The following is a 27,310-nucleotide window of genomic DNA, read 5'->3' as shown; positions in this document are numbered from 1 at the left end:
AGGGCACTTTGTACTACTGCATTAATCGAAATATACGCGCTGAAGTTAATAATAAAAATTCGAAAATTAAACACGCGAACACACCACCTTCTTCAACAAACGATTCAACTTGACTCAAACACAAGGGAATTGGAAATGTTCGCCTCAGCTGCTGTCGTCTACCTCTTCAACTACACACACCACACAACCAAACCAGACGTTTGTTTTCGTTTGGAGCTGACGCTCGTACATACAAATGTTTCGCTCTTGGCCGTAAACTCATATTATCGCTCCATTCCACAGCTGTTTGTTAGGAGCTCCAAAAGCTACCACTAATAAGCCTTTGCTTGCTATGCCTGAGTTCCAAACGCTTCTTGTTGTTGTTGTTGTAGCAGTTCCAAACGGGCGTCAATGCCGGTTCTCATCAACGCTTGATGCAACGAATCAACAAATATGAAAAACCGGTATACTCAGCACGTACATAGGTACATATGTATTTTGATATTACGGAGAGTACGTTTCTGTTGGCTCATTGAGCTCTTTATTTTCAAATAGACGATTGTGGTTGCTAATGTCGCGGTTTGTTTTGAATCTTTCAGTTTCAATTTCTTTTTACAAGTCGCTTTCGGAGATTGCGCTGTATTGACATTTATCGCCATTTTGACGTTACACGCAACCAGGGTTGCATTGAATCTTATTGGATTGTATTGCGTTCCACAAATGGGGTTCTTTCAGAAATTCACAAAACCTTTATATAAACACAGATTGCAAATGAAATCTAATGAAAATCAATATAAATCTAAACAGAAAGTTAAAAAAAAGCATGAAATATTTTTTATTTTATAAAGGTTTACATAACAATAAACTCATTATACAAACTAAAAGTAGTGCAGCGCTAGCATCGGAGGCTTTCGGCTGATAATAAATTTATTAAAATATTATGATCACAGTAAGAAACTCAAACGAGGCTCACTTTTTTGTTTGAAGGGTTGGTATTAGGAATAAGATTAGATAATATAAATTTAGGTTTTCTTCACATTAAAATTGTGTACTTTCAATATTAGCAACACTTATCGAGCCACATATTAGCTGTTTTTAACAGTCAGTTAAAATTGCTTTTCAGTTACATAAAATTGGTGTAAAGCACCTCATTTAATTAAAGAAGTCTACCAATAAAAAACAAACAAAAAAAATTATTTCTGTAGCACATTTGTTGAACATTTACAAATAAACAATAAGACGAAAAATTACCTTGTTAAATTGACTACCGAGCGTTCGTTTATTTTAAGCAACAAAATCCTGTACCTACTCATGCAGTTAAAGAACTGACAAGTAATGATTTTATTTATATTTTGAGCCGGAAAACTTTCTAACTCTGAGCGCATTTAATTTTTCTCTTTCCGGGTAACGTGTCAAATCAGCGGAAGCGAAATATTTTTTAATGGACAGTAAACAAAATTTTATGCCTACATATTTCGTTGTAGTTTGAAGGTACTCAAACGATTATTGGAACGCTATTAATTTCGTTTTGAAGATGTCCATTATAATTTTAAAAGTTTATATTCCATTCCAAGAAGACGTAAAATCTTTTCCAAAACCAAACTATAACCGAAACATATTTCAAATTTGACATTCAAGGCATCATAATAAATAAATTACACCTTTTGTAATTTTACGGAGTATGAGCTAAATGTGTGCCAGTAACCGCGATTACACAAACAATGCAAATAATAATTGTTCGGTGAGATTTAGGTTAGTTTAGGTTAGCCTGGTTGGCAATAAGCCACGCATAGACCTTTTCTTCCCTAGCGATACCAGATAAAGACCGTTCGGTGCGATTTAATTTGTATTTAAATAGGTTAAATGTAATTTTTTTAAGTGAAATTTGAAAATTATATATTTTTATTCCAATTTGTTTGAAGTTTGTGAATTTGATAAATAAACTAGGATAATGGGCTAATTATTTAAAATGTCATAAATAACACTGAGATGGGTATGTGCTCTAAATTTAAAATATTTGGTGTTATTTTAGTCTATTCAGAGGACCACTATAATTCATGACGTGCTTAACTTAAATTTGACTTTCCATTTATATACCGTCGTCAGAATATTTTATTAGAATAAAAAAAAAAAATAAATAAATAAATAATTGGCGCGTACACTTCTGTTAGGTGTTTGGCCGAGCTCCTCCTCCTATTTGTGGTGTGCGTCTTGATGTTGTTCCACAAATGGAGGGACCTACAGTTTCAAGCCGACTCCGAACGGCAGATATTTTTATGAGGAGCTTTTTCATGGCAGAAATACACTCGGAGGTTTGCCATTGCCTGCCGAGGGGCGACCGCTATTAGAAAAATGTTTTTATTAATTTTGCCTTCACCGAGATTCGAACTAACGACCTCTCGGTGAATTCCGAATGGTAATCACGCACCAACCCATTCGGCTACGGCGGCCGCCGTATTATTAGAATAATAATAATAATAATCTTGGTCAAGCAAGATATTTCAGCAAAAAAAAAACAAAAAAAAAATTAAATGAAATAAATAAAACAAAAAACTATCTGCGATCAGTTTTGCTGTTTTTGCCTAATATATAATAATATATATGCAAATATTTATATATACATGCACATAGTTTTTCGTTCTTCTTAGTGGTCATACTTGCTGTCACAGTTTTTCTTTCCCCATTTCTACATCTTCTAATATATGCTCCTTAATATCTGTCCAAGTTCTGTTTTGACTTTGCCTCGTTTTCTTACGTGGCCAACAGTTGTCTTAGCATTTCATTTTCAAAATGGCATCAAGCATATCAGATCGCTGCATTCGCATATTAAAAGCACTACAATAATTGAAATTTGGCAGATTTGAAGGTAAAGAGAAAACAATATTCGCAAAAACCTAAAAAATGTATGTTTTTAATGGAAATGGCGCTATAAAATTAAAGTTGAACTATGTAATTATTGTTTATGTCAAGACAGTGACGGCTTGAAACTTGGTGAGACAGTTATATTTCAACAGTGGAAGTGCGGTATCCACCTGGCAGTTCTGTTTTAACAGAGGTTTTTTTTTGACATAATATAGAGAAGGTGTAGATGTGGGGTCTATCCCTGCAATTTCTATTCATCTCGTAGCTGCTATTATTCCTATTATTAATAGGACTATGAATAAGTTCGTGCGGTTTTTTTTCGAAATTTTAAACTTTATTGACGTAAAATGGATACAAATTTAATATTCAAAATATTGTCCATCGCTTACTACTACTTTTTCCCATCTTTCTGGCAATTCACGGATTCCCTTTGTGAAAAATTCGGTCGGTTTTGCCGCAATCCACGAATCGATCCATTTTTTGACTTCATCGTAATTACGGAAGTGCTGGTCAGCCAGGCCATGTTGCATCGATCGGAAGAGATAGTAATCGGATGGCGCAAGGTCTGGACTATACGGCGGGTGGGGTAGGACATCCCATTTGAGCGTTTCTAAGTATGTTTTGACCACTTGTGCAACATGTGGCCGAGCATTGTCATGTTGCAAAATAACTTTGTCGTGTCTATCGGCGTATTGCGGCCGTTTTTCTCGCAGTGCTCGGCTCAAACGCATCAATTGTCGTCGGTAGACATCCCCCGTAATCGTTTCATTCGGTTTCAGTAGCTCATAATACACAACACCCAGCTGGTCCCACCAGATACACAGCATAACCTTCAGGCCATGAATATTCTGCGCCGACGTCGATGTTGAAGCATGGCCAGGGTATCCATACGTTGCCCGACGTTTTGGATTGTCGTAATGGACCCACTTTTCATCGCCAGTCACAATTCGATGCAAAAAACCCTTTCTTTTGTGCCGTTGAAGCAGTTGTTCGCATGCCATAAAACGGCGTTCAACGTCTCTTGGCTTCAATTCATACGGCACCCAATGGCCTACCTTTCGGATCATTCCCATGGCTTTTAAACGTTTGGAAATGGTTGATTGATCAACTCCCAAAGTTTTTGCAACCTCTTCTTGCGTTTGAGCCGGATCTTGATCGAGCAATTCCTCCAATTCGGTATCCATGAACTTTGGCGGCGCACCCTCGCGTTCTTCGTCTTCCAAGCCAAAATCACCACTTTTAAAGCGTGCAAACCACTTCTGGCACGTTCGCTCAGATAGAGCATGCTCACCATAAACTTCCACCAAGATACGATGACTTTCGGCTGCTTTTTTCTTCATATTAAAATAATGAAGAAGAATTCCCCGCAAAAACACATTATTTGGCACGAAATTCGACATTTTCAAGTGTGGTAAAAATATTGTTGTTTACGCTTCAAATAAAAAACTTATACTGACGTTTGTGCCTTACGACAGTAGCTCTCCAATGAATGTTTGGAAATGTGGATCGATGGAATAATAATCAAGTTACGCCATCTGTTGTAAAACCGCACGAACTTATAAATAGACCTATTATTAATAATTAAACCTATAAAAAATAAAAAACTTAATAGATTATATAAGAGCAGGGCTTGAAGTTCATCAACTATTAAAAATTAACCAAGTTAACTGTATCATTTGGTACAGGCCTAAATTTACATTAAGCCACTCAAAGTTTTTGCTAAACACAAACGAATTAAGGAAAAAATACATGACGTCACTTTCTTACGTCACGTTCCTAATGATTCCCTTCTGTTCACAATTCCTCATTTGTTTACAGTTTTGGTGTTGGTTCGTTTGCTATTCAGAAGTGATTTTTGCAGTGTGAGTGTACATAAAGTGAAATATAATTCAGCACAAATATCGATTTGAAATCACTGTTTTACACAATTTCTCATATTTTACATACAAATGTTTATTCGTGTGTAAGAAATCCCTGCTGTTTTATTATTTTTCACCAACCACAGAAACTGACGTCACTGCTAGAAAATACAATGTAATATTCGTTCCAACTTACGTAATATTGTGTTTTGAGTTCGTGAACAAAAGAATACGTATTGAATAATGCACAATCAAAATTTGTGTTAAAATTGATACTTCATAAAGTGTGGCAAGCCTTAAAATAAATCATAAAGTTCAATTGCCTTTTTGCAGTTAAGGCGAATTCGATTCGCCTTGTTGAAGTGTTTGTTTTCTATTTTTGTATTTGTTTTCAATTTTTTAGAGGCTCCGTCTAATAAAAGTCGTTAAATCTTTCAATGGATCCAAAAAATATGCTTTTTCGACTGGAGGATCTCACGGTCCAAAAAGTATACGAGGAGTACGGCATATCCGAGGAAACAAGGAAACAAAATCCAGGTTTATATAAAATGTTCGTCGAGGATTTTGTGAGTATATTTTCGGCGAATTTACTGATGTTGCCTAAATAACTAAATATAACAACAGATACCCACGCGTGAAGATTTGGAACGGGAAATTGATGAGGACAGCTTAAAAGAATTATGTTTGCGCTTGCCTTGTCGTGTGTTAATGTATCGTTGGAATCCAGTACAAGACTTTGTTGATCAATTTACGCGCCAAGGGCGCATACAAAGATGGACACAGGAGAAAACACAAAAACTTTTAGTAAAAGCTGTGCAGCGGCATAAAAATGTGTGTCTATATAGTGACGATGAAATACGTAAACACCGAGAAAAGGAATGGTGTGAAAGGAAAAAAGAAAATTTGATGCGACTAGAAGTTTGGGAATACGATAGGCAGCAGCAAGAGTACAACTGGCAATCGGAAGAACAGCAATACAGTGATTCGAGTATTCTAGATACCGCCGAAGACCATGATGCTATTTCAAGCCAAGCGAACGAAGAGCGGGCTATAGCTGCAACTGTTCTCGACTTGGATGCTGTGATGGCCGAGTTGCATGGTACCACAGTTGAATCGACACCTTCTGATGACGCACAAATGCAACCATTAAGTCAAAGCACAGATACGAACGTTGTTGGCAGTAGAACAACTACAGACAAAGGACAACCTGCATCGCTACCCACCACACAAAATACAGAAGAGCTAGCGGGTAGAGAATACGTTGAGATGGTGCAACAACTAAACGCAGATTCGCATCCAAATTTAGCGGATTATGTTAATGTAAATACTGAGTCGATGCAATTGGGTGATTCAACAACAATTTCACAAGATGTACTTATTGATGGTGAATGTACTCCGCCGTATTGTGAATTTACTACACTTCTATCAATAACTTCAACTCAATCGCCGACTGCTAAATAAAGTACTGTTTCGCATGCCATAAATATTATATATAGCTGACTTGGATGCCAACATAGCCGAGTGCTCCATTTGTCACGCAATGGTGCGTAAAATATCAAGCAGTGAACGTTCCTTGGCTGGCAATGGCATAACTCCTGGTGCATTTTTACTACTTGAAAAAGCTTTTTATAGAAATCATCTGTCATACATAGGCGACATAAAACTCACAAGCACTCTACTCGCATATTTGTAATTAAGTTTTTAAGTTTTTGTTTGTTATATATTAAATATTTTATTTTATAAGGGACTTCGTAGAACAACGATGCATTGCTGCAAAATGCACTGCACTTCAAATAATATGCGTAATAATGTTTTATAAATAATGTCTTAATAATACTTTTTTGTCCATCACATTATTTAAATTGCTTGGGATTGAGGTTAGGTTATGGTGGTTGTAGTTCTCCGTAGGGGTGTAGAGGGGCTCACTTAGGTTTGGAGGCTAATTGTGATACCACTAGTTTCGACTCAAGTTCGCTCTCTAACTTCCAATGAGGTGAAACCGTACTGTGCAGCTTGATTCCAAGTCTGCTTGATATCCAAAGAAGTAAGAGTTAGGCAGCGACATCGCATACTGGCAAGAGCGGGGTAGTTGCAGAGGATCTCTACCTCGTCCTTCTTCCTTCATATTTATGAGGGACTTACTTCTGTGCTTATTCCTTCTAGGCTAACCTTGTCTGAATATCTTACAAGTGGGTTGCGTTATTCATTTATTGTTGGCTTTTCATTGTGTAGTCCCACCTGATTCAGAGCTTGCTTGAGCATAAAGGGTCTTACATATTGAGCGGGATTAATTGATTTAAGATCAGCTGCTCTCCGAGGCAGCTCATCCGTGATGCAATTTTTGGTAATGAACATAGACAGCGTTCCTGATGCACCGCTTAGCTAGCTCATTATGAATACATAGTCCAGCATTCAATTGCTACTTTGGAATAAATGTATTACTACACTGAGAGATTCCTGACCGACAACGTAACTTCTTTTGTAGCTTTTAACTCCGCTTCAAAGGCGTTGCAGCGGTTAGCTAGCCGTACACTTAAGCTCAGCTGCAACACTTATGAGTGGATGCCACTCTCCACCTTATTATTTAGGCTTGAGCCGTCAGTGAAGATTGCTACTGACCCTGTTGTTGTTGTTGCAGTAATACAACCCCTGCCAGTGTAGTGTATATCAAGGGATGTCTTCGTCTAGCTCATCTAAAATAGGCCCAGGAAACATGCTGTTTCGACAGGTAGGGTCCAGACGGAGAGGGGTGTTAGATGAGTGTCGAGGTCAGTGACGTTTTTCCATTCTCATCTTTCTGGGATTCGTGTGAAAATTTTTGTTTTTCAAAACAGATTTATGTAATAGTGTAGTTGTGTGTTGCGGGGAGAGTCTGGGAGAGGCAGAAATTGCGAGTGCCCAAATCTGAAATCTTACCTGGGTAGCCATGCTTTTAATATTTGCTTGGGGAAAAATAAATCCATTACAATACATTTTTGCGCGAATGGTTTAAAACTATTTTATGGCCGATCTCCAGCTTCTAGGCGATGCTACGACTGCTAACATGCCGGCCAACTTAGATTATTTCTGTGATCTTATCGGCATTGTCGATATTATCAACATTTTCTTTAAAATGAAAAATGTCTGAACGGAATCAACGAAACCAAAATTCCACGTAATTAGCTGGTGGAGCATCAGCACCATTCACGATTTCAGCGGCCAGCTTTATACCACGGTGGAAGACAAAACTTTTTACACTATAACTCGCAAATCAAACCCCGCCAAACTACGTCTTTTATACTAGGAGCTCAAACTTTTGCCTGCTGATATTAAAAACAGGTTGCTCAGAAAATAACTTACAAAATATACCTTTTTTATTGAAAGCTATATATAGGTCTGTTCATGTAAAAATTATCCAGTAACTTAATTTCCGGAGTTCGCTCTCAAGGCGAAAAATATCAAAGAAGTAAACGCAGCGCAAAACCAGTAACAATTTGCAAGTTTTACGAATAGCTGATTAAGTTGTTGGCGGGAAAAAATCACAAAAATTAAAAAAAAAATTCAGTCGAGCTACCTCGTATTCAATTAAAAAAAATAAAATAAAATAAAGCGAAAAAATGCAACATAACGAGCTTAGTAGCACATGGTTTTATTTTGCCCACAATAATTTGTTCCATTTCATCAACGCTATCGGATGAAGAACATTCCATTAGCAATTGTATTGTTATGGCAATCAGAGCTTTTTTCATACATATGTTCCTGCCCATTACAAACAACGATAGCTGCAAATTTTGCAATGAACTGGAAGAGAGGGAAACGCTAGAACACCTTCTATGTCTTGCGCTGCTTTGCTAGAACTAAATTAAAATGCTTAGGAGATCTACAATATGAGAAGTTAGAATGCCTCTCGGGGATAAAACTCTAAAGTTTACTTAGTTTCGCAAAAGACATAGACGTATTACAAGATGTCTGCTACAGGGTGGGCCATATAGCGTTTGCTTTGTGAACCACCTATTTTGTCAAATTTCCAATATTTCCAAAGTGGTGAGTCTTCTTCTTCTTCCACGGTTACAGTAAATGGCGAGCGTTACCGTGACATACTCAACGAGTTTTTGTTTCCAAAAATTCAAGAGGATGACATGGACGACATTTGGTTTCAACAGGACGAGGTAACCTGTCACACTGCCAAAGTTACAGTCGAACTGTTGGCTACCGTTTTTGAAAACCGAATAATCAGCAGAAATTCCGATATCAATTGGCCGCCTCGGAGCTGTGATTTAAGCCCGTTGGACTATTTTTTGTGGGGAGCCGTTAAGGACAAATGCTATGCGAACCATCCAGAGACGATTGATGCTTTAAAACACGAAATCGAAGTTGCCATTCATGAAATTGGAGCCCAAACAATCGAAAATGTGCTTAAAAATTGGGTTGATCGAATGGCCTACTGTAAAGCTAGTCGTGACAGTCATTTGAACGATATTATTTTTTATTCATAAATGACAATGTTCAATCTTCAAAATGAAAAAAAAAGTTTGAAAAAATATTGATTAGTTTTTTTTTATGGCCGATTCAAAAACAAATTTTACATGGCTCACCCTATACAAAGAAACGTAAAGGTCTAGCTCCATCTGGTAATACTAAGGACCAATTGGTCTATGTGATGGCTTTCAGCCAGCCAGGTCAACCAAACCTAACCTATGTTCCTTGCTTACGTCTAAGCATGTATGCACATATGTATATAGCTTGTCAAATTAGTTTGCATAAAGCGTTTTTCAGTAAGAGCGCTTCAACTTTTTTTTTGAATAAAACACAAACGGTTTGACTTTTTTAACTAATTTTTTTTTATTATCGAGTTTGAACATATACATTTAAGTATGAAATTCGATTTCTTTTGCATGACCACCGCGTGCACGTTTTACGAAGTCCAATCGTTCAACCCAATTTTCGACCACTCTTTTGCATAAATCGGCCGAAATTTCGCGTCCAATATTGGCTCTGAGCTCACAAATCGTCGCCGGCTTGTTACTGTAGACCAATGACTTCACATAATCCCAAAGAAAATAGTCTAGAGGCGTCAAATCACACGAGCGCGGCGGCCATTCGACCGGTCCATTTCTGGAAATAATGCGCTCATCGAACTTACTCTTCAACAAATCAATTGTAGCGTGTGCTGTGTGGCTTGTGGCCCCGTCCTGTTGAAACCACATGTCGTCTAAGTCCATACCATTCAATTGCGGCCAAAAATAATCGTTTATCATGTCGCGGTATCGATTTCCATTCACAGTAACGTGGCGATCGTTCTCGTCAACGAAAAAATATGGGCCAATTACGCCGCCGGCATGTAAACCGCACCAAACAGTGCTTTTTCGGGATGCAACGGTGCCTCATGAATCACGTGTGGATTGCTTTCTGCCCAGTAACGCATATTTTGCTTGTTGACAAAGCCATTGAGCCAAAAGTGAGCTTCATCACTGAAAATGATTTTTCGACTTTAAACTTTCTTAACAGAACACGCATTTTTATAATAAAATTCAATGATTTGCAAGCGTTGCTCACGTGTGTAGCGTTCCATGATGAAATGTATACTAATGAAGTTTACAAATGACAAGCGAAAAATAAAAAATATTTCGTCGTTCGCCCTCCCTATCGGAAAAAATTGAAGCGCACCTATTGAAAAACGCCTTATAATCAAGAAGCATAAAACACAAAAGACGTGCCAATGCTTTCGATTTGTATTTCGGAACCTGCGGCGACGGTGACTGGAGGCGGTGGTTTAGAAGTACATACCTCTATATCCATTGGTCGATTCCTATTTAATATATGACTTTGAAAAAGCTTTGCAAATATTATCTAAAATAGACATATTTACTTACATTATCCATTTTAATCAAAATTTGTATATAAATTTTGAACTTTGACTCAATTCGCAAACTTGAATTCGTGTATATTTTTACTTTGCGATCAGCTGTTTTCTCCACTTGCAAATTTGTGCAAGAGAAAATGTTTAGAGCGAAAATTTGCAACTCTCCCCTCAAACTGAAATTCCATTTTGCTCTCACACTTTCCCCTACTTTGCAAGATTTGCATCAAGATGGATTTATTACTTCATAAATTCGCTTTGATTTGCATGAACACCAAAACTTGATGTTGTAACAATTTTCACAAATTATTTGCTTCGTGAACAGACTTGATTCAGCTAGTTAACATCAGCCAATAATTTTGCTGTTTTGTTCGTTATAGCTTATAATTAAAACGTGTGTTTCTTATAAAGTTAATGGCAGTGAATTAGTGATGAAATGATAAGGAGCGAGCAGCATTTCGGAAAGCAGTAAAACTACATTAGATATGCACCACATGTAGAAGGATTAAAACACAATTTTGTAAATTTTTTTCCGAAAAAGGTTAACTTTTATTAATATTTTCCTTTTCTGGTAATTAAAATTAGAAACAGAATTTATGTAAATCGGTAATTGAGTGACACATGACATAATAGATAAAGGATTCATAATAATGTTAAATTTCATTGTTGCATTGTATACATACATATGTTTTTCTATGTAATAAGCGTGATTTTGAAAACTTATTTTTAAATACGACACGCAAAGACCATCTCTGCGTGGCCACTTTAGGCTTGCTTCTGGCATTTTAAGTATTGTTCAAGTTTGTTCGTGCTGAGGAGGTGGTGGCTGTGGTGGCTTAAACTGATACGGCCAAAATTTGGTTGATGGTTTCACTTTAGCTTGGTAGCTGCATGATTGCAAAAAAACAAGTGTTTTATAGTATTTTATTTTTTTAGAAATTAAAAAAATGTACATTTGTATGCATAGCATGTAAAAATATTGTAATATCATAAGTGTGTATTGAAAGAAATGTTGTGTGTAGCCTTGTATCTAACGACTGTAATGTAGGAATGTTGCGTTTATTTATTAAGGGGTTATAAACAGCTACAATTTTCAAAAAATCTATTTTTTTTTGTTTTATTTTCTTAATGTACATATGTATATTTAAGAATACACACAGAAAATTTAATATCGTTCAGGTGAATATTTTTGAAGTTACACGCAAATTTGAAAAGGCGTTTCAGAGTGCTTGAAAGTGCAAGGCCGGAGCGGCAGCGCTTTTTCTCAAAATGATGTTGTTGTTGTAGCAGCAAATCATTCCCCATACATATATGGGGAATGCTGCTAAAGTGACAGTCCTTGGCCAGGTCCGGGTCGTTCCGGTAACGTAGAACCGACTGTCGTGGGAACCGACTGTCAAAGTCGGTGACCAACATTACTCGAAAATGGCTAAACCGATTAGTCTCAAATTTTAACACGAGCTTCTTAAATACATTTTTCAGTAATTAATCGAAAAGTTTTTCTCACCGCTAAATATTTTGTTTTTATAAACAATTTAAGATCGAAATTTTGGTCAAAAATCAATTTTTTTTTTTCGAAAAACCGCCATTTTGTCAAAAAAATTTATTTTGCTTATTTCTGCGATTAACTACTAGATGTAACATTATTTTAACGAAAACTGTTTGGTTTTTTAATTTCAGAGGATCCAGTTCAGAGATATAGTGGTCATCGCAAATGTCGGAGACAAGCTGTAGCTCCGTTCTAAAAAAATATTTTCGCTAATACTAAGTCTTAAAATGCAGTTAAAAGATAACAACAATAAATTTAAAAGTTTTCTCAGAAAAAATTCTGGAAAATTCGCTTTTTTCGGCCTTCGAACTGTAAATAACCCCTAAAGGGGGGAAACCGGTTTAGATCGATCAAAACATCGTTCTTTTTTATTGCATAAATCGTTAGTACAATTACTCAAGAATATGTGGTAAAAATTTTAAAGCGAAATTCCCACTATTTCCGATTCTTTGAGGACTTAAGTGACTGCCCGTTGGTTCCGCACCGTAGCGCGCGTTAGTTAGAACGACGTTTTTCTCGAAACTACTTGGTGGCTTGAATACTGCAATTAATTGGTTGTTAAGGCGGTCGCCGTTTCCGAATGTGTAACTACCATTCGGGAGTGCGTAGGTTCGAATCTCCGTGCATGAAACACTAAAGTGATAGAAACATTTGTTTCTAATAGCGGTCGCCCCTCGGCGGGCAATGGCAGACGTCCGAGTGTATTTCTGCCATTAAAGAGCTCCACATAAAAAATCCTCTGCCATTCGGAGTCGGCTTAAAAGTGTAGGTCCCGCCATTTTGTGAAACAACAACAAGACGCACGGCAATTATAAAGGGTGGTTGAATTTCAAGGGCCGATATTGAATGTAAACCACACCTAAACGTCAAGTTTTTTTATGCATTTCATTTGACATTTTTCTTTTTCAGATTAACTCAATTTGAACCATGGAAAGATACACAATCGAGCAACGCGTTAAAGTTATTCAGTCTTATTATGAAAACGGGCGTTCAAATCAAAATTCATATCGCATTTGGGCGAATGATAATCCAAGAGTGATTGCCGAAAAACCAATGCACCCACAAAGAGTGATTGTTTGGTGTGGTTTATGGGCCGGCGGCATCATTGGGCCGTATTTTTTCTAAAATGAAGCCGGTCGTCAGGCAGTTACTGTGAATAATGTTCGTTCGACGGTGCCACTTGTCACACAGCCCACGAAGCAATGGTTCTTTTGCGCGAAAAATTTGATGGCCGAATAATCTCACGTCGCGACGATGTCAATTGGCCGCCAAGATCAAGTGATTTGACACCGTTGGACTTCTTTCTTTGGAGTTATTTGAAAGAAAAGGTGTATGTCGATAAGCCAGCAACAATTCAATAGCTAAAGGATGAGATAATTTGGCACATTAATGGCATAGAACCTCAATTAAGCCTCAGCGTCATCGAAAATTCAGACCATCGGATGGAGGCGGGCCGTTTGGCCGATATTTTGTTCCATACGTAATTGAGCCATACCAATATTATCATAATAAAGAGAAATGATACTAATTTCCTAAAAAAATTCTATTTTATTTAAAATCAACACCGGCCCTTGAAACTTAACCACCCTTTACATGACTTCAAATAAACTTTATAAATTTTATTTAAAATATATTTCCTTACATTATCCATTTTAGTCAAAATTTGTATTTAAATTTAGAACTTTGACTCAATTCGCAAATTCGCGATTCGAGTTTATTTTTACTTTGCGATCAGCTGTTTTCTCCACTTGCAAATTCGTACACAAAAAAATGTATCCCATCAAAATTTGCAACTTCCCCTCAAAATGAAATGCCGTTTCGCTCTCACACTTTCCCCTACTTTGCATGATTTTTGGTTACATGAACACTATATTAAAACTTGAGAATTTGTAACAATTTTACACAATTTTTGTAAATTATTTGCTTCATGGACATATCTATTTAGACGTCACTTTTGAAAGACCCTTTAAAATGGCTGTGTGTGTATAAAAACCTGTATTTGGAGACAGTTGCAAGTCACCTTGTAGGACATTTTATATTTTTGAAAAAATTGCGGATTTGCCTATGCTCTAAAGTTCTATATGTTTTAGATGAAGATATGCATACACACATATACACAAAAATGCAACATCTGTGCAAGTGTATGTATGTATGGAGATGTGCATAAACTATAGCGGCATGTGTTTTGTGTATTTCTTTTAATTTATTTAATTTTAATTATCATTGCGTGCATTAAATGGAGCAGCATAAACAAATGATGAATCATTAGCCACAAGACTGTCTTAACCTCGAATATTCATTTAGTAAGTTTTGCAAAAATAGCATCTGAATTACAAAATGTCTCTTGTGCGAAAAGTTCATAAGCCGAAGGTTGGGTGCTTTAAGTTATGTGGTTCTTGCAGCTAATGACTGGTATGTTTGTATGTATGTATGTCTAAGCAAGTGCACGTTTGTATAAACACATCAATTTTTTGGCAATTGCTTGATTAGTACAAAAAATATACACACGATTTAACGATTTTGCATTTACATAATTTTACATAGCGATTTAGCAGTTGCACGAGTATTAGTATAATTTTATTTATTCATGTATGTACATATGTATAATATAGTTGCAGTGCTTAGCTTAAGAAATATTCTATTTTATTAGCTGTAAAATGTAAGATCGCATTTTTGGAAAATTCACACATACATGTGTAGGTATGAAAATATGTTTATGTATGTACATGTATTTACAAAATTAGAAATTGGCTACAAAGTCAAGGCGTAAAGGGTTCATAAAAATATGTACATACATATATACTGTGAATTGAGTTTTGAAGTCGTACAGATATGCGAGTACATAAAGAATGGACACGAAAAAAACGAGTCGATTGTGTTTACTCCTCACTTGCGTAAAACTAACTTTAAATAAAAAATTAGTATACATATTCATAGTATTTGTTGTTGTTATTAATTTGGCGTATTCATTTTTCCAAGACGCATCTATTAAAGGCAAAATCGGCTGATTTTTTTTTTGACGTGACAACGTCTTATAATTCGATGTAGCCGCCTCACAGTGCGGCCGATTCCCGAAAAGCTGGCCAAAACTCAAAAAATTAAGTAATTGATTCAAAATTTCTTACTCGGGGGTTGTCGGGGTCGCTGATTACGAATTTGATCTTAAAATTTTGAAAATCCACCCCCTTCCACCCCTATTGGCCACCCCCTCACGTGAAATAGCGTATATTCTAGAACATAATCAAGATGCATGTAAATTTATATGTTTTCGGGGTCGCAAGGTAGCAAGTGGTAGCAGCTGAATCTTGTTTTATTCAGTAACCATTACTTTTTTGAGTAACCTTTAATAGGTTTCAAAGCAGCATATGACGGCGTTGTATTACTATACAGTTTGAAAACTCAAATTTTATAAAAAAAATTGCAAAAAATGTATTTACGTATTGCTGCAGCTAAAAATTTTGTGTCGAGGTATTGATATGTACTAAAGATTTCTCGTATTTTACTAACCTTCCGAAGATGATTCCATTTGGTTTTGTTCAATTTACTCCATTACAAAATCTTTCAAATGTGTACAACTTTCACTATTCATCGACAGTAATACGATGCTCAAACGAAGGCCACGTTGCGACTGAAAATACAGAGGATACTTAGGGTACAGGACGTTGCTATGAACGGCTTTCACTACTCAAGGCATTACTGTAGCCAACCCAAAGACAAAAAAACTCTATCTAGAAACTTTTTTTTCGACTTTTGGCCAGCTTTTTGGGAATCGGCCGCACAAAAAATGCGGCGTTTCTTGCTCATGTGGCGCTACCTAGCTTATGCGGTGGTACCTTACTTGAACTGCAAGCGAGAGCGCGGAACGAACGACAAAGAGGCACAATCGGCCCCCGCGGTCGGCAACGTTCGACATCTGGCTCTCCTACTTAAGTGAGCGTATATATGTATGTATATGCGTATATGCGCATATGTATATAAATTCACATATTTGTATTTGCATATGCCTTCGTCCTGTGTGGCAAAGTAGGAAATGAAAGGGAGTGTTTCGAGTGTAATGTGTCTTGAAAAAGTCAAATCGATGACGGTGCCTCTTAGTGTTGTTGACTTAACGTCTGATGAACAATCGAAGTTGAACATATCTTTCATGGATTTGATAAATGTTTCGTCATTTTTCACGTTGTGTATTTCATTGCGATTCCATTTACCTCCTTCTCTATATCCATACAAAATATCTATCAAACAAATAAAATTAAAACTTTGTTTTGAAAAATGCAAGCATTCCATCAGTATTTTCTTATGACGTTGTCATGTTAAACTATCGTCAGTAAACCGACTTTACAGACAACCTCGTTTTTTTTCTTTCGCCGTGTCCATGTGGCTGTCAGCCCAAAATGAATCAAGGCAAATTCATTTTTTGTTTTCTACTTTTCCAATACTTTGCTTTGAAAATTAAACGTACAAAATATAGTTGTTGGTCTAGTGTTACCACCTATTCTTCAAAATTAGTTCGGTTAAGTGTGAGCTTGCGGAGAAAATTGTGCGCAAAAAGCAAGAAAATGGTCACTTGTGGCATTATACCGAAGCGAAAACTTGAAATTCTAGGAAAAGTAGGAGAACTTATGTGTTAAAAAAGTGAAATGAAACCTTTCCGGTTGAACAAAGGCCTGAAGTGGAAGAAAACAAGGTTTTTAATGGCAGTCACAAGCCAAAGAGGTGGTGTCATTATTTCGAAAAAAAAACCTTGCCTTTCACTTTGTTGAAGAATGCAGGTGACTGCTCTCGCTCATCCAACAACACAACACCACACTTTGTTGGGTTTCCGGCCACTCCGCAGTGGAGGGAAATGGAAGAGTGGATGAGTGTGCAGGGATAGGCTCTGAGCTGGACTTTCAGCAAGTGGGAGAGGACTTAAGTATACCTCCAAACGAACTGAACCAATAGAAGGTGGGCTCTGACTACTCACTGTAGAGTGGCGAAAACGCTCTGGCTAAAACTGGCCAAAATTTAAAAGCACAAAAGTCTGCTTGGATTCATCAAATCAACGGATCACTGCACTATTGGTACCCTAGCCAGTAGAATGGGTCTACCTCTCAATGAATTCTGTAAAAGTTCTGGAGATGAAGAAGAAATTGAGTCGGTACAGGAGCTGTTGTACCGTAAATGTCCTGCCTTTCAAAGAAGCCGTGCCAAATATTTTGGCGATTATTTCTTTGAAGACCTGGGGAATTTACAAATATGTCTCACTGCCGATACTAACAAATTACCTTCTTAAATAGATCAACGTGGTGTAAGCAACTTAGTTAGGGGAAGAAAAACAAATGCAGGCATCACAATGGGCCCTAGAGCCACCGAGTATCTTATCTTTAACAAGCAATCTGACTAACCTAACCTTGCCCCTCTCTTCGATATGCTGCGAAACAGGCCCATAAGGATACGTCCGAAAAGTGTGCAAAAGTGAAGGCTTATGATCTTATTCTTCTTAGCATCCCAGTCCTTGGTGAAGTATTGCTTCATTCACAACATTGAGCCATCTGTCTCTATCTAAGGCTACCTCCTTCCACCGCCGCACATTTAGTTTTTCAAGTTCAACTTCCACGTCTTCGAAGCTATCTTTTTCTGGGGCGTCCTCCGTCTTCAACAGGGCGTAATTCATCTGCCTTTCGTCGAAAAAACGACGAAAGTTATCGTTTCAAACCGATAATCTATATAAAGATAATTAAAATGCGCAACTAATTAACTAACAAAATACACAAAAAATTCATTTTTTAATGTTATTTAACACCTTTTTTGAAAATAAGCGAATAAAGCACTTTCTTTCAATAATTAATTGTGTGTTCCTTTTTCCATATTTTTATACAAGAGTAATCTATTATATGCGGGAAAGCCTTCTGAATAAGACAATATTTTTCTTTTGTGTTTCAGGTGAAAACTACGACCGCCGTTTTATTAGCGCGCAACGAGAAGGTGTGGGAGATCCCTCATATGTCCGCCATTTTGTTTTTTTATTTATGTTAAAAAATTGTTTATTACTCTTCAATCAAGCCTTCAAATAAATGCAAAATATTATTTCTGTGTGTCGCTTCTTTCGCCTCGAAAAAAAATTGAGAAAAAACACCTTTTTAGAAGCCACTGATAAGAGGCCCCACTTAATGAAAGAGAAAATAAAATAAAAATTATTTGAATGGCTTAATCAAATTTTATGTTGCAATGATTTTCGACCGATCAATAAATTTCGTGTCCATTCTTTCCATATACAATACATATATCTTTATTAATTTGCATATTTGCATACATACATCAGTCGACTTACTTACATACGCTATGTATGACATATCAGAAGGGAATTGCGGTCTAATTCACACACGCACAAACACACATTGGTATACAGAGCACTAAATACTACATAATCGATAAGTTTAATAGGAGATTCATAGCAAAAAATCTTACAAATATTTTCATTTATTTTTTTTAACATATGTATGTATGTATGTATGTTAGCAGGCAAATGCATCAACTTTATACCTAAAACTATGATTAAAATATTTTAAACTCAATTAATTAATTACACACATAAATCGAACCAGTAATAAATTTCAGCAATGCAATGCAGTTAGTGCGTTTTCGGAATTAATCCGTTGTCATTCACAGACAGGCAGACAGATGGGGTAGTAGCAACAGCTCAGCATAGCAGCAGTTCGTTTCACACTCACCCATCATTCAATTTACGTCTACGTGCAACTGCGCTATTTTTAATTATCTCCGATATTTCACGGCCACCCGAACTTTCACCTTCCGACGTCGAAGCGATTGCATCAACTCGCAGGCTCGCTGCTACACCACCTCCGCTGCCAGCGCCAATCGTCGTCGGTGGTCGCCCTAAATTCGATAGATTACGCACCAAACTCAACGCGTCGTCGTGTTGCGGCACAGCAGCTGTCGCCGCCGCCGCAGCTGCAGTGGTGTTGAGCTCTTCGGCATCTTGCCTTATAGTGGCATCGTGTGTTGTGGCCGATTTGCGTAAATTCGTGACGGACGCATGCGTGGAGCTCTTTAGACGATTCTTCAGTTCGGAACTCAAGTCCATGGGCATGAAGCCGACACAACCGGATTTCGATTTGAGTATACCCTTAATGTGTGCCGGTGCTTCGAAGGCCGATTTGGTTGGTGGTGGTAGACGGGATGATGATTCAGCTGTGCAGAAGAAAAAAGTAAATGAAATGAAATGATAATTCGATAATACAAAATTCTGTATATTCGCTATATGTACTATGTACTCTGGTGTGCATGAGGATTCATGATGGATAGCAATTAAAAATCGCATGCACTGTTATTTACAAAAAAAAAAAAACAAACAAAGAAACAATTATAAATAATAGCAATAATTATAAAAAAATTATTCTAAAAAGTCTTGCAGATACAGGCTTATTTTTAATAAAAAAAAAAAAAACAAATAAATAAATAATAAAAAATTTTTTTTTTAGGGTAAGTGAATAATGAACAATTTTTGGGAAAAAATTCAATGTTAAGGGGGCAGCTTCTCCAGCACTTTAAAATTTTCCATTTTTTCTTTTGCTTTAAAAATTCATTTACGATCTAAAGAATATTTCTTCAATGTTTTAAGCTTAATAGAAAGTCTAAAAAGTTCCTATAAAGTCAGTGAAGTGATGAGCGTCGAACAAAAGATGAGTAAGAACCATGATTCAATTATTAAAGGTTTGCTCATTTGAGACATTAGAATTCTGACACTCCCTTACAAATGGTCGTATTTAAGAAGAGTGAAGAGAGTGGAAAAATTAAATACCTTTTTGGTACAAATTGTAGGAAAAAATGTTTTGTTTGTACGTAAATTTTAAAAGGTACAAACGGTAATTGCCTGTAATGATATTAAAAAAAGGGTAATAAGGTAAGCCCAGATTGATATTTTGTTAATTAATTAAAAATTAATTTTTAAATTGAAAACTGATCACGAATCTGGGAAATTTCGCCAATATGATGCGACTTATTACCTAAGCATTATGACCGTAATGAAAGCCTTTCAGAGGAGAAGCGAAGCCATCATAAATTTAGTTGACTAAAAAGAAGCTGTGTGCATGCCCACCCCTTGCTTTACTATGCTGCACCCACGTGAGTTTGTAGTTTTGACCTGCAAGTCGCGATTGTTCTTGCATTCCTAACTACTTGACAAACTACCTGGACATAAAACAAGAAATGATAAGAAATGTTGTGTATTTCTGCCATGAAAAAACTCCTCATAAAAAACCATCTGCCATTCGGAGGCGGTGATAAATTATTATCAATACGTCCAGCTTCCACGTCCATTGCCCCGAAAAGTTGATCTATGATATCCTGATTTAAACTGTATGTCAGGATGTTTTCCATATAATAGGACTATGAATAAGTTCGTGCGGTTTTACAACAGATGGCGTAACTTGATTATTATTCCATCGATCCACATTTCCAAACATTCATTGGAGAGCTACTGTCGTAAGGCACAAACGTCAGTATAAGTTTTTTATTTGAAGCGTAAACAACAATATTTTTACCACACTTGAAAATGTCGAATTTCGTGCCAAATAATGTGTTTTTGCGGGGAATTCTTCTTCATTATTTTAATATGAAGAAAAAAGCAGCCGAAAGTCATCGTATCTTGGTGGAAGTTTATGGTGAGCATGCTCTATCTGAGCGAACGTGCCAGAAGTGGTTTGCACGCTTTAAAAGTGGTGATTTTGGCTTGGAAGACGAAGAACGCGAGGGTGCGCCGCCAAAGTTCATGGATACCGAATTGGAGGAATTGCTCGATCAAGATCCGGCTCAAACGCAAGAAGAGGTTGCAAAAACTTTGGGAGTTGATCAATCAACCATTTCCAAACGTTTAAAAGCCATGGGAATGATCCGAAAGGTAGGCCATTGGGTGCCGTATGAATTGAAGCCAAGAGACGTTGAACGCCGTTTTATGGCATGCGAACAACTGCTTCAACGGCACAAAAGAAAGGGTTTTTTGCATCGAATTGTGACTGGCGATGAAAAGTGGGTCCATTACGACAATCCAAAACGTCGGGCAACGTACGGATACCCTGGCCATGCTTCAACATCGACGTCGGCGTAGAATATTCATGGCCTGAAGGTTATGCTGTGTATCTGGTGGGACCAGCTGGGTGTTGTGTATTATGAGCTACTGAAACCGAATGAAACGATTACGGGGGATGTCTACCGACGACAATTGATGCGTTTGAGCCGAGCACTGCGAGAAAAACGGCCGCAATACGCCGATAGACACGACAAAGTTATTTTGCAACATGACAATGCTCGGCCACATGTTGCACAAGTGGTCAAAACATACTTAGAAACGCTCAAATGGGATGTCCTACCCCACCCGCCGTATAGTCCAGACCTTGCGCCATCCGATTACTATCTCTTCCGATCGATGCAACATGGCCTGGCTGACCAGCACTTCCGTAATTACGATGAAGTCAAAAAATGGATCGATTCGTGGATTGCGGCAAAACCGACCGAATTTTTCACAAAGGGAATCCGTGAATTGCCAGAAAGATGGGAAAAAGTAGTAGTAAGCGATGGACAATATTTTGAATATTAAATTTGTAACCATTTTACGTCAATAAAGTTTCAAATTTCGAAAAAAAACCGCACGAACTTATTCATAGTCCTATTACATAGTTTTGGTTATGGACAGACCAAGTGCTTACACACCCTTTTGAAAACGAAATATTTTTCCTACAAATTTTATTTTCCTTCCACTTTTGGTAAAACTTTCTAGAGTTAGCAACCCAGTGTCTGGCTAAGGGAGCTGGGGGGAATGAAAAAGCTGCTTACTGAGCAAACCTTTTATTATTCAATCATGAGTAAGAACGAAAACTTTAGTCGCGTTTTTCTCGAAATTCGTTTTTTTTTTCGGCGCTGTCGAATATAACTCAAAAAGCAATCAAGAAGTCAATTTAAAATTTTACAGAGATGTTCTTAAACATATTGTCCTTTGCATGTACCTCAAATTTTCTATTAATTATCACTAAAGCACAACACGAATATACTAAAGGCAGATCCACAGAGACTGCGTTACACTCACTAGTGTTAGTTATAGAGAAAGCGCTAGAGTACAAGGAATATGCTTTAGGAGTATTTCTAGACATTAGTGGTGGCTTAAATACAACGAATACAGAACCCGCTGTTTATTCATGGATAAAGAACCTGTTAGGTTGTAAAATAATAAGGGCGGAATGGAACAAAGCTAAACGCACTAAAGTAGCATGCGAGGGTACGCCACAGGGCGGTGTTCTAGCGCCACTTCTCTGGCTACTGGCTGTTAATGAGTTACTAAAGAAATTTGAAGGTACGGCATCGAAACTAGTAGCATATGCAGATGACATAGCCATTGTAGTGACAGGCAAATACCTAAACACCGGGAGTGACATAAAGAATAATACACTCGCAGCAGTGCACCAATGGACAACACAGGCAGGCCTAGGAATAAATGCTGATAAAACGGATATGATACTTTTTACTAGAAGGTATAAGATCCCCTATTGGCAATCTCCGTAGCTAAACGACGTGGAACTAACTCTTAAAAACCACACAAAGTACCTTGGAGTAATTTTGAATAGTAAACTATCATGGAAGTACAATATATTAGAGAGGAAGAAAAAGGCCAGCAACGCACTATACGCATGTAAAAAGATGCTGGGAGTTACATGGGGTCTACATATCTCCTGCTATAATGTATTTGTGCTACTCAGCCATAGTAAAGCCAATATTACTATACGGCGCTGTGGTGTGGTGGACTGCGCTAAGAAAACCAACATATAAAAAGCCAATGGAAAGTATTCAACGTTGTACACAACAGGTGCATTGAGAACTACTCCGACGGCAGCGCTTGAAAGAATACTCAACTTGTCACCGATTGATATTGCGGCGGAATGCCTAGCAGCTAAATCCGCCGTAAGACGCAGCGCGACAGGCAAATTTACCTGTAAAACATTCAGACATAGCTCAATAGGCATTAGTTATAGGGTCCAAACGGACTATATGACTACGAAATGCAATTGGGTGAAGAAATTCCGAACAACAATAGAAGAAGAGGGGTGGAAAAAAGGAATGAAACCTAACCCAAATACTCTTATGGTAATATATTTACCGATGGCTCGAAAATGGTAGACGGAGTAGGGGCAGGAATCTACTGCGCAGAACTAGGCATCAGGCAGCCATTTACGCTTCCTGACCACTGTAGTATCTTTCAAGCAGGAGTCTTTGCGGTAGAAAAGGCTGCAGAAATAGCAATGGCAAAGTCATCAAACAACTCCAAAACAAATATACATATACGTTGACAGCCAAGCTGCGATAAAAGCAATAAACTCATATGAAATTTCATCTAAAAATGTTCTAAGAAGCAGGGAAGCCATAGAGAGACTAGCCGCAGACAGACGGTTGCATATCTATTGGATACCCGCACATAAGGGCATTGCAGGAAACGAAATTGTAGATGAGATTGCCAAAAGCGCTGTTTACAGACAATTCGTACAAGAAAACGACATACTGAAACCTTTAAATGCGGTATACAAAGACATCGCTGCGGACATGAAAATACGGATAGATAGGAGGTGGAATAATCTACCCACTTGCAAAACCGCGAAAATCATGTGTACACGAGTGCAGACACATACGTCCGATTCGTACTAGCCCTGTCTAGAAAAGAAAGCAGAACTATTGTAGGTATGCTGACAGGCCACAATTTGCAAACAACGAAAGCTGCAGATTTTGCAATGAACTGGAAGAGAGCGAAACGCTAGAATACCTTCTATGTTCCTGCCCTGCATTAGCTAGAGCCAGATTAAAATGCTTAGGAGCTTTACAATATGAGAAGTTAGAGTTCCTCTCGGGGATAGAGCTCCAAAGTTTACTAAGATTCGCAAAAGACGCAGACGTATTACAAGATGTCTACTACAAAGAAACGTAAGGGTCTAGCTCCATCTGGTAACACTAAGGATCCATAGGTCTATGTGATGGCTTTCAGCCAGCCAGGTTAACCTAACCTAACCTATCACTAAAAGTATTGTTTTGATTAATTTGTTTATAAAAAAGTGTATTTTTTTTTCCTTTTCACTTCAATTTAAAGTTTTTGTTTTTCGTTAAAATTATGTAAGTGCACAGCGGAATAACTTATTTTAATGAAAAATTTCTGGCTGGCTGATTTCAGTTGATTATAAATCGCAATTTAAAGGAGCCACGTTTGAGGAACTATTTGTAATATTTATATATTCATTACAGCATTCATTAATATGTAATTTATTTTAAGATAATAAATACTCTAAGTTTTTCGCAAAAATGGTTGAACGAATTTTCCAAATCATTCAGTCTGGAGGAGCTGCCTCCCTTAAGGGGGGAAACCGGTTTAGATCGATCAAAAAATCGATTTTTTTTATTGCATAAATCGTTAGTATAACTACTCAAGAAAATGTGGTAAAAACTTTAAAGTTAAATTCGTATTATTACCGATGCTATGAGCACTTGAGTGAGCGCCCGTCGGTTCGGCCCCTTTAGCGCTTACGATACGATGCTTTATTTCAAACGAGTTTTTTTCCACTGGTAGGCATTCTAGCTTAAAAAGTTATCGATTAATCGTTCTAAAACTTTACGGGATTTTTTCTTTATTCAATTTTAATTTATATGGATATATTCTGCGATTATATTATTATTTAAAATATGGTTGTGTTCAAGCGCCTCAAAAGCATGCAATTTTCAATATTTTTTTACAACAATTAGGTTCATATTCTTGGGAAATATGTTGTTGGTTGGTTGGTTGGTTTAAGGGTGACCCCGCATCGGAGTGCCACATAGACCGCAAGTTGGGTCCGTTGTTTTGCCCTAGAGCTCATTATGTTATATGATTTCCCCACCTAAAATATGTTGTTAATATAAAAAAAATGCTGTTGATTTCAGAGAAAAATTGCAACATCAGGAATTCACACCAGCAAGACACTGGGATGGCGATCCGTGGCGTTCGTGGACAGCACGCTCTAACGCCACTATCTCCCGCGGAAATAGCTTCAAAAAGATTTAAAAGTCTTAGGTACATTTTATATTTATCCTCTTTATTTTTATCCTCTAAACCTAAACAATTTCAAAAAATTCTCGAAAAACACCAACATTTTTAGCCTTCTAAACCGGTTTCCCCGCTTAAGCGAAATACTTACGATTTTCAGCAGATTTCATATTTCGGAAACAAATAATTGCATAAAGGCATAGCTTTCAGGTTACATGCATTCCCTCATAGGATTTAGTTCGACTGCGTGCTGTTCAAGGTCAAATTTCATTTTTACCATGCAGAAATAATTAATGAAGAAAGTGTAGTGACTTAAAAACAATTAAAAAAAAAATTAAATAAAATTAAATTAAACTAAATGGAAATTAAATAAAATGAAATAGAAATTAAATAAAATGAAATAAAACTAATTAATAATTAAACAAAAAATAAAGATTTTAGCGAGAAGCCCTCAAAACTGGGAGCTGCTACAGAAAAGTGATGGTACTTTCACTACAACCAGTAAATGCTGCGGCAGTGCTTCAAAAGTATAGGCTCCCACATGGAAATTTGGCATCTGTGCAGGCCGTCTCGATTTCAACAGATATTTGCTTTTGCCCTCGTTTACAAAAAGGCCAATATAGTTCGCAATTTTGTTAATTTTTAAGAAAATTTCTTTTAAGTCATTCCTATTTCTTGCGAGAATAGCGATGTCATCTGCATAAGCACATAAGTGGGTTGTTTTAGTCATCAGGGTACCACCTTTGTTGACTTCCCTTACGACAAAGTGCAGCATCAAATTGAATATGACTATTGATAAGGCATCACCTTGTTTTACACCTGTTTCAATAGGGAACGACTCTGTGAGCTTCCCTTGAATGATCACTATTGCTTGTGTACTTGTGAGCGCTACGCTAACGAGCCTTATTAGTTTGACAGGTATTCCAAGAATAAGCAATGTGTGCTGGATCCTATCTCTTTTAACACTGTCGAAGGCTTGACATCTCATCTACCTACCTTAATTGTCTCTTCCTCCATTAACACAACCGCAGATGCCAACGAATAAATTTTAATATGAAAATTCAGCTAACTTGACAAAAAACTTAGAGGTTATTTGCCAAATTGTCTGCTTTACATTGCTGAGTGAGCTGTTGTCGAAATATGTATTAAAATTTGACATTTGAATTTGGCAGCACTTTTTCGTATTCGCATGGAACCCACGATTACAATTTTTTCGAATTCGTACGTTTTCTACGACGGATTCTATGATAGGGTCGATTATACTTTAAGCCACTTTAAATGCTAAAGGAGATAAACTAACTAAAAATAATACACCATACCCAAATTTGCTATGCCTGACATACTCATAAGGAAATGTAAAAGGCTTTACGTGCTTCCTCTAATTCGATCAGAAATCCAACAAGAGCTATTCGAAAACAAACATGGTTTTAAAAGAAATTGGGGAGCTGGTTGTTTGATCTTGGGTTTGGTCATAACTCTTCAGCACTTATACAAGGTGGCGCAAAAGTAACCTTCCGATGTTTTTTGGCTGTAATTAAAAAAAAAAAAGAAAAACTTTGATTCTTCTTGTGGATTATTTTTATTTGGTCTTTTAATTTTTTTTACATCAAGTCGAGAATATGATGTCATGTAAATGGCCGCCGCCACAGTAGATTGCCATTTGAGCCCTTTTTATGGCATTTTCCATCACTTTGGCCAAAACTTCCGGCGATACGTCCTCACATTCGTGACGGATATTGTCTTTAAGAGCTGCAAGAGTCTGAGGCTTGTTGACATAAACCCGCGACTTCAAAAAGCCCCACAAAAAGAAGTCTGGAGCGGTCAAATCAGGCGATCTTGCTGGCCAGTGCAAATCGCCAAAACGGGAGATTAGTCGCCCGGGAAATGCATCCTTCAGCATATCGGTTGTGGCACGTGCAGTGTGTGCCGTTGCACCGTCCTGTTGGAACCACATGTTTTCTAATTCCAATTCATCAAGTTGCGGCAAAAAGAACTCCTTGATCATTGCTCTGTAGCGCTCACCATTCACAGTAACCGTTTGGCCCGCGACGTCTTCGAAGAAAAAAGGTCCGATGACTCCTCCAGCGAAAACAGCTCACCAGACAGTGACTTTGAGCGGGTGTAATGGCTCTTCGTGGGTTACTCGCGGATTTTCAGTGCCCCAGAAGCGT

At 37.4% G+C, this 27,310-nt stretch overlaps 2 protein-coding genes across 2 annotated transcripts; one reads left to right on the top strand and one right to left on the bottom strand.

Annotated features, from left to right (window-relative positions):
* The first annotated feature begins 5,046 nt into the window (after positions 1-5,046).
* LOC128861364 (telomere-binding protein cav) lies at positions 5,047-6,378 on the top strand. The gene is made up of 2 exons (XM_054099461.1): positions 5,047-5,266; positions 5,325-6,378. Exons 1-2 carry the CDS (start codon positions 5,138-5,140, stop codon positions 6,159-6,161), a joined length of 966 nt encoding a protein of 321 aa, XP_053955436.1. The 5' UTR covers positions 5,047-5,137; the 3' UTR covers positions 6,162-6,378.
* A 4,259-nt stretch (positions 6,379-10,637) lies between these two features.
* On the bottom strand, positions 10,638-25,395 carry LOC128862572 (uncharacterized). Its single transcript, XM_054101284.1, has 3 exons — positions 25,291-25,395; positions 18,799-19,279; positions 10,638-11,426 (listed from the first exon to the last, which is right to left on the bottom strand). The coding sequence occupies exons 1-3, from the start codon at positions 25,307-25,309 to the stop codon at positions 11,336-11,338; spliced, it is 591 nt and encodes a 196-aa protein (XP_053957259.1). The 5' UTR covers positions 25,310-25,395; the 3' UTR covers positions 10,638-11,335.
* Between the last annotated feature and the right edge of the window lie 1,915 nt (positions 25,396-27,310).

Source organism: Anastrepha ludens, chromosome 4, assembly GCF_028408465.1.
Source record: "Anastrepha ludens isolate Willacy chromosome 4, idAnaLude1.1, whole genome shotgun sequence".
NCBI lineage: Eukaryota > Metazoa > Arthropoda > Insecta > Diptera > Tephritidae > Anastrepha > Anastrepha ludens.
Note: the sequence above shows the minus strand (reverse complement) of the source record. Positions and strands in the feature narration are given on the sequence as shown.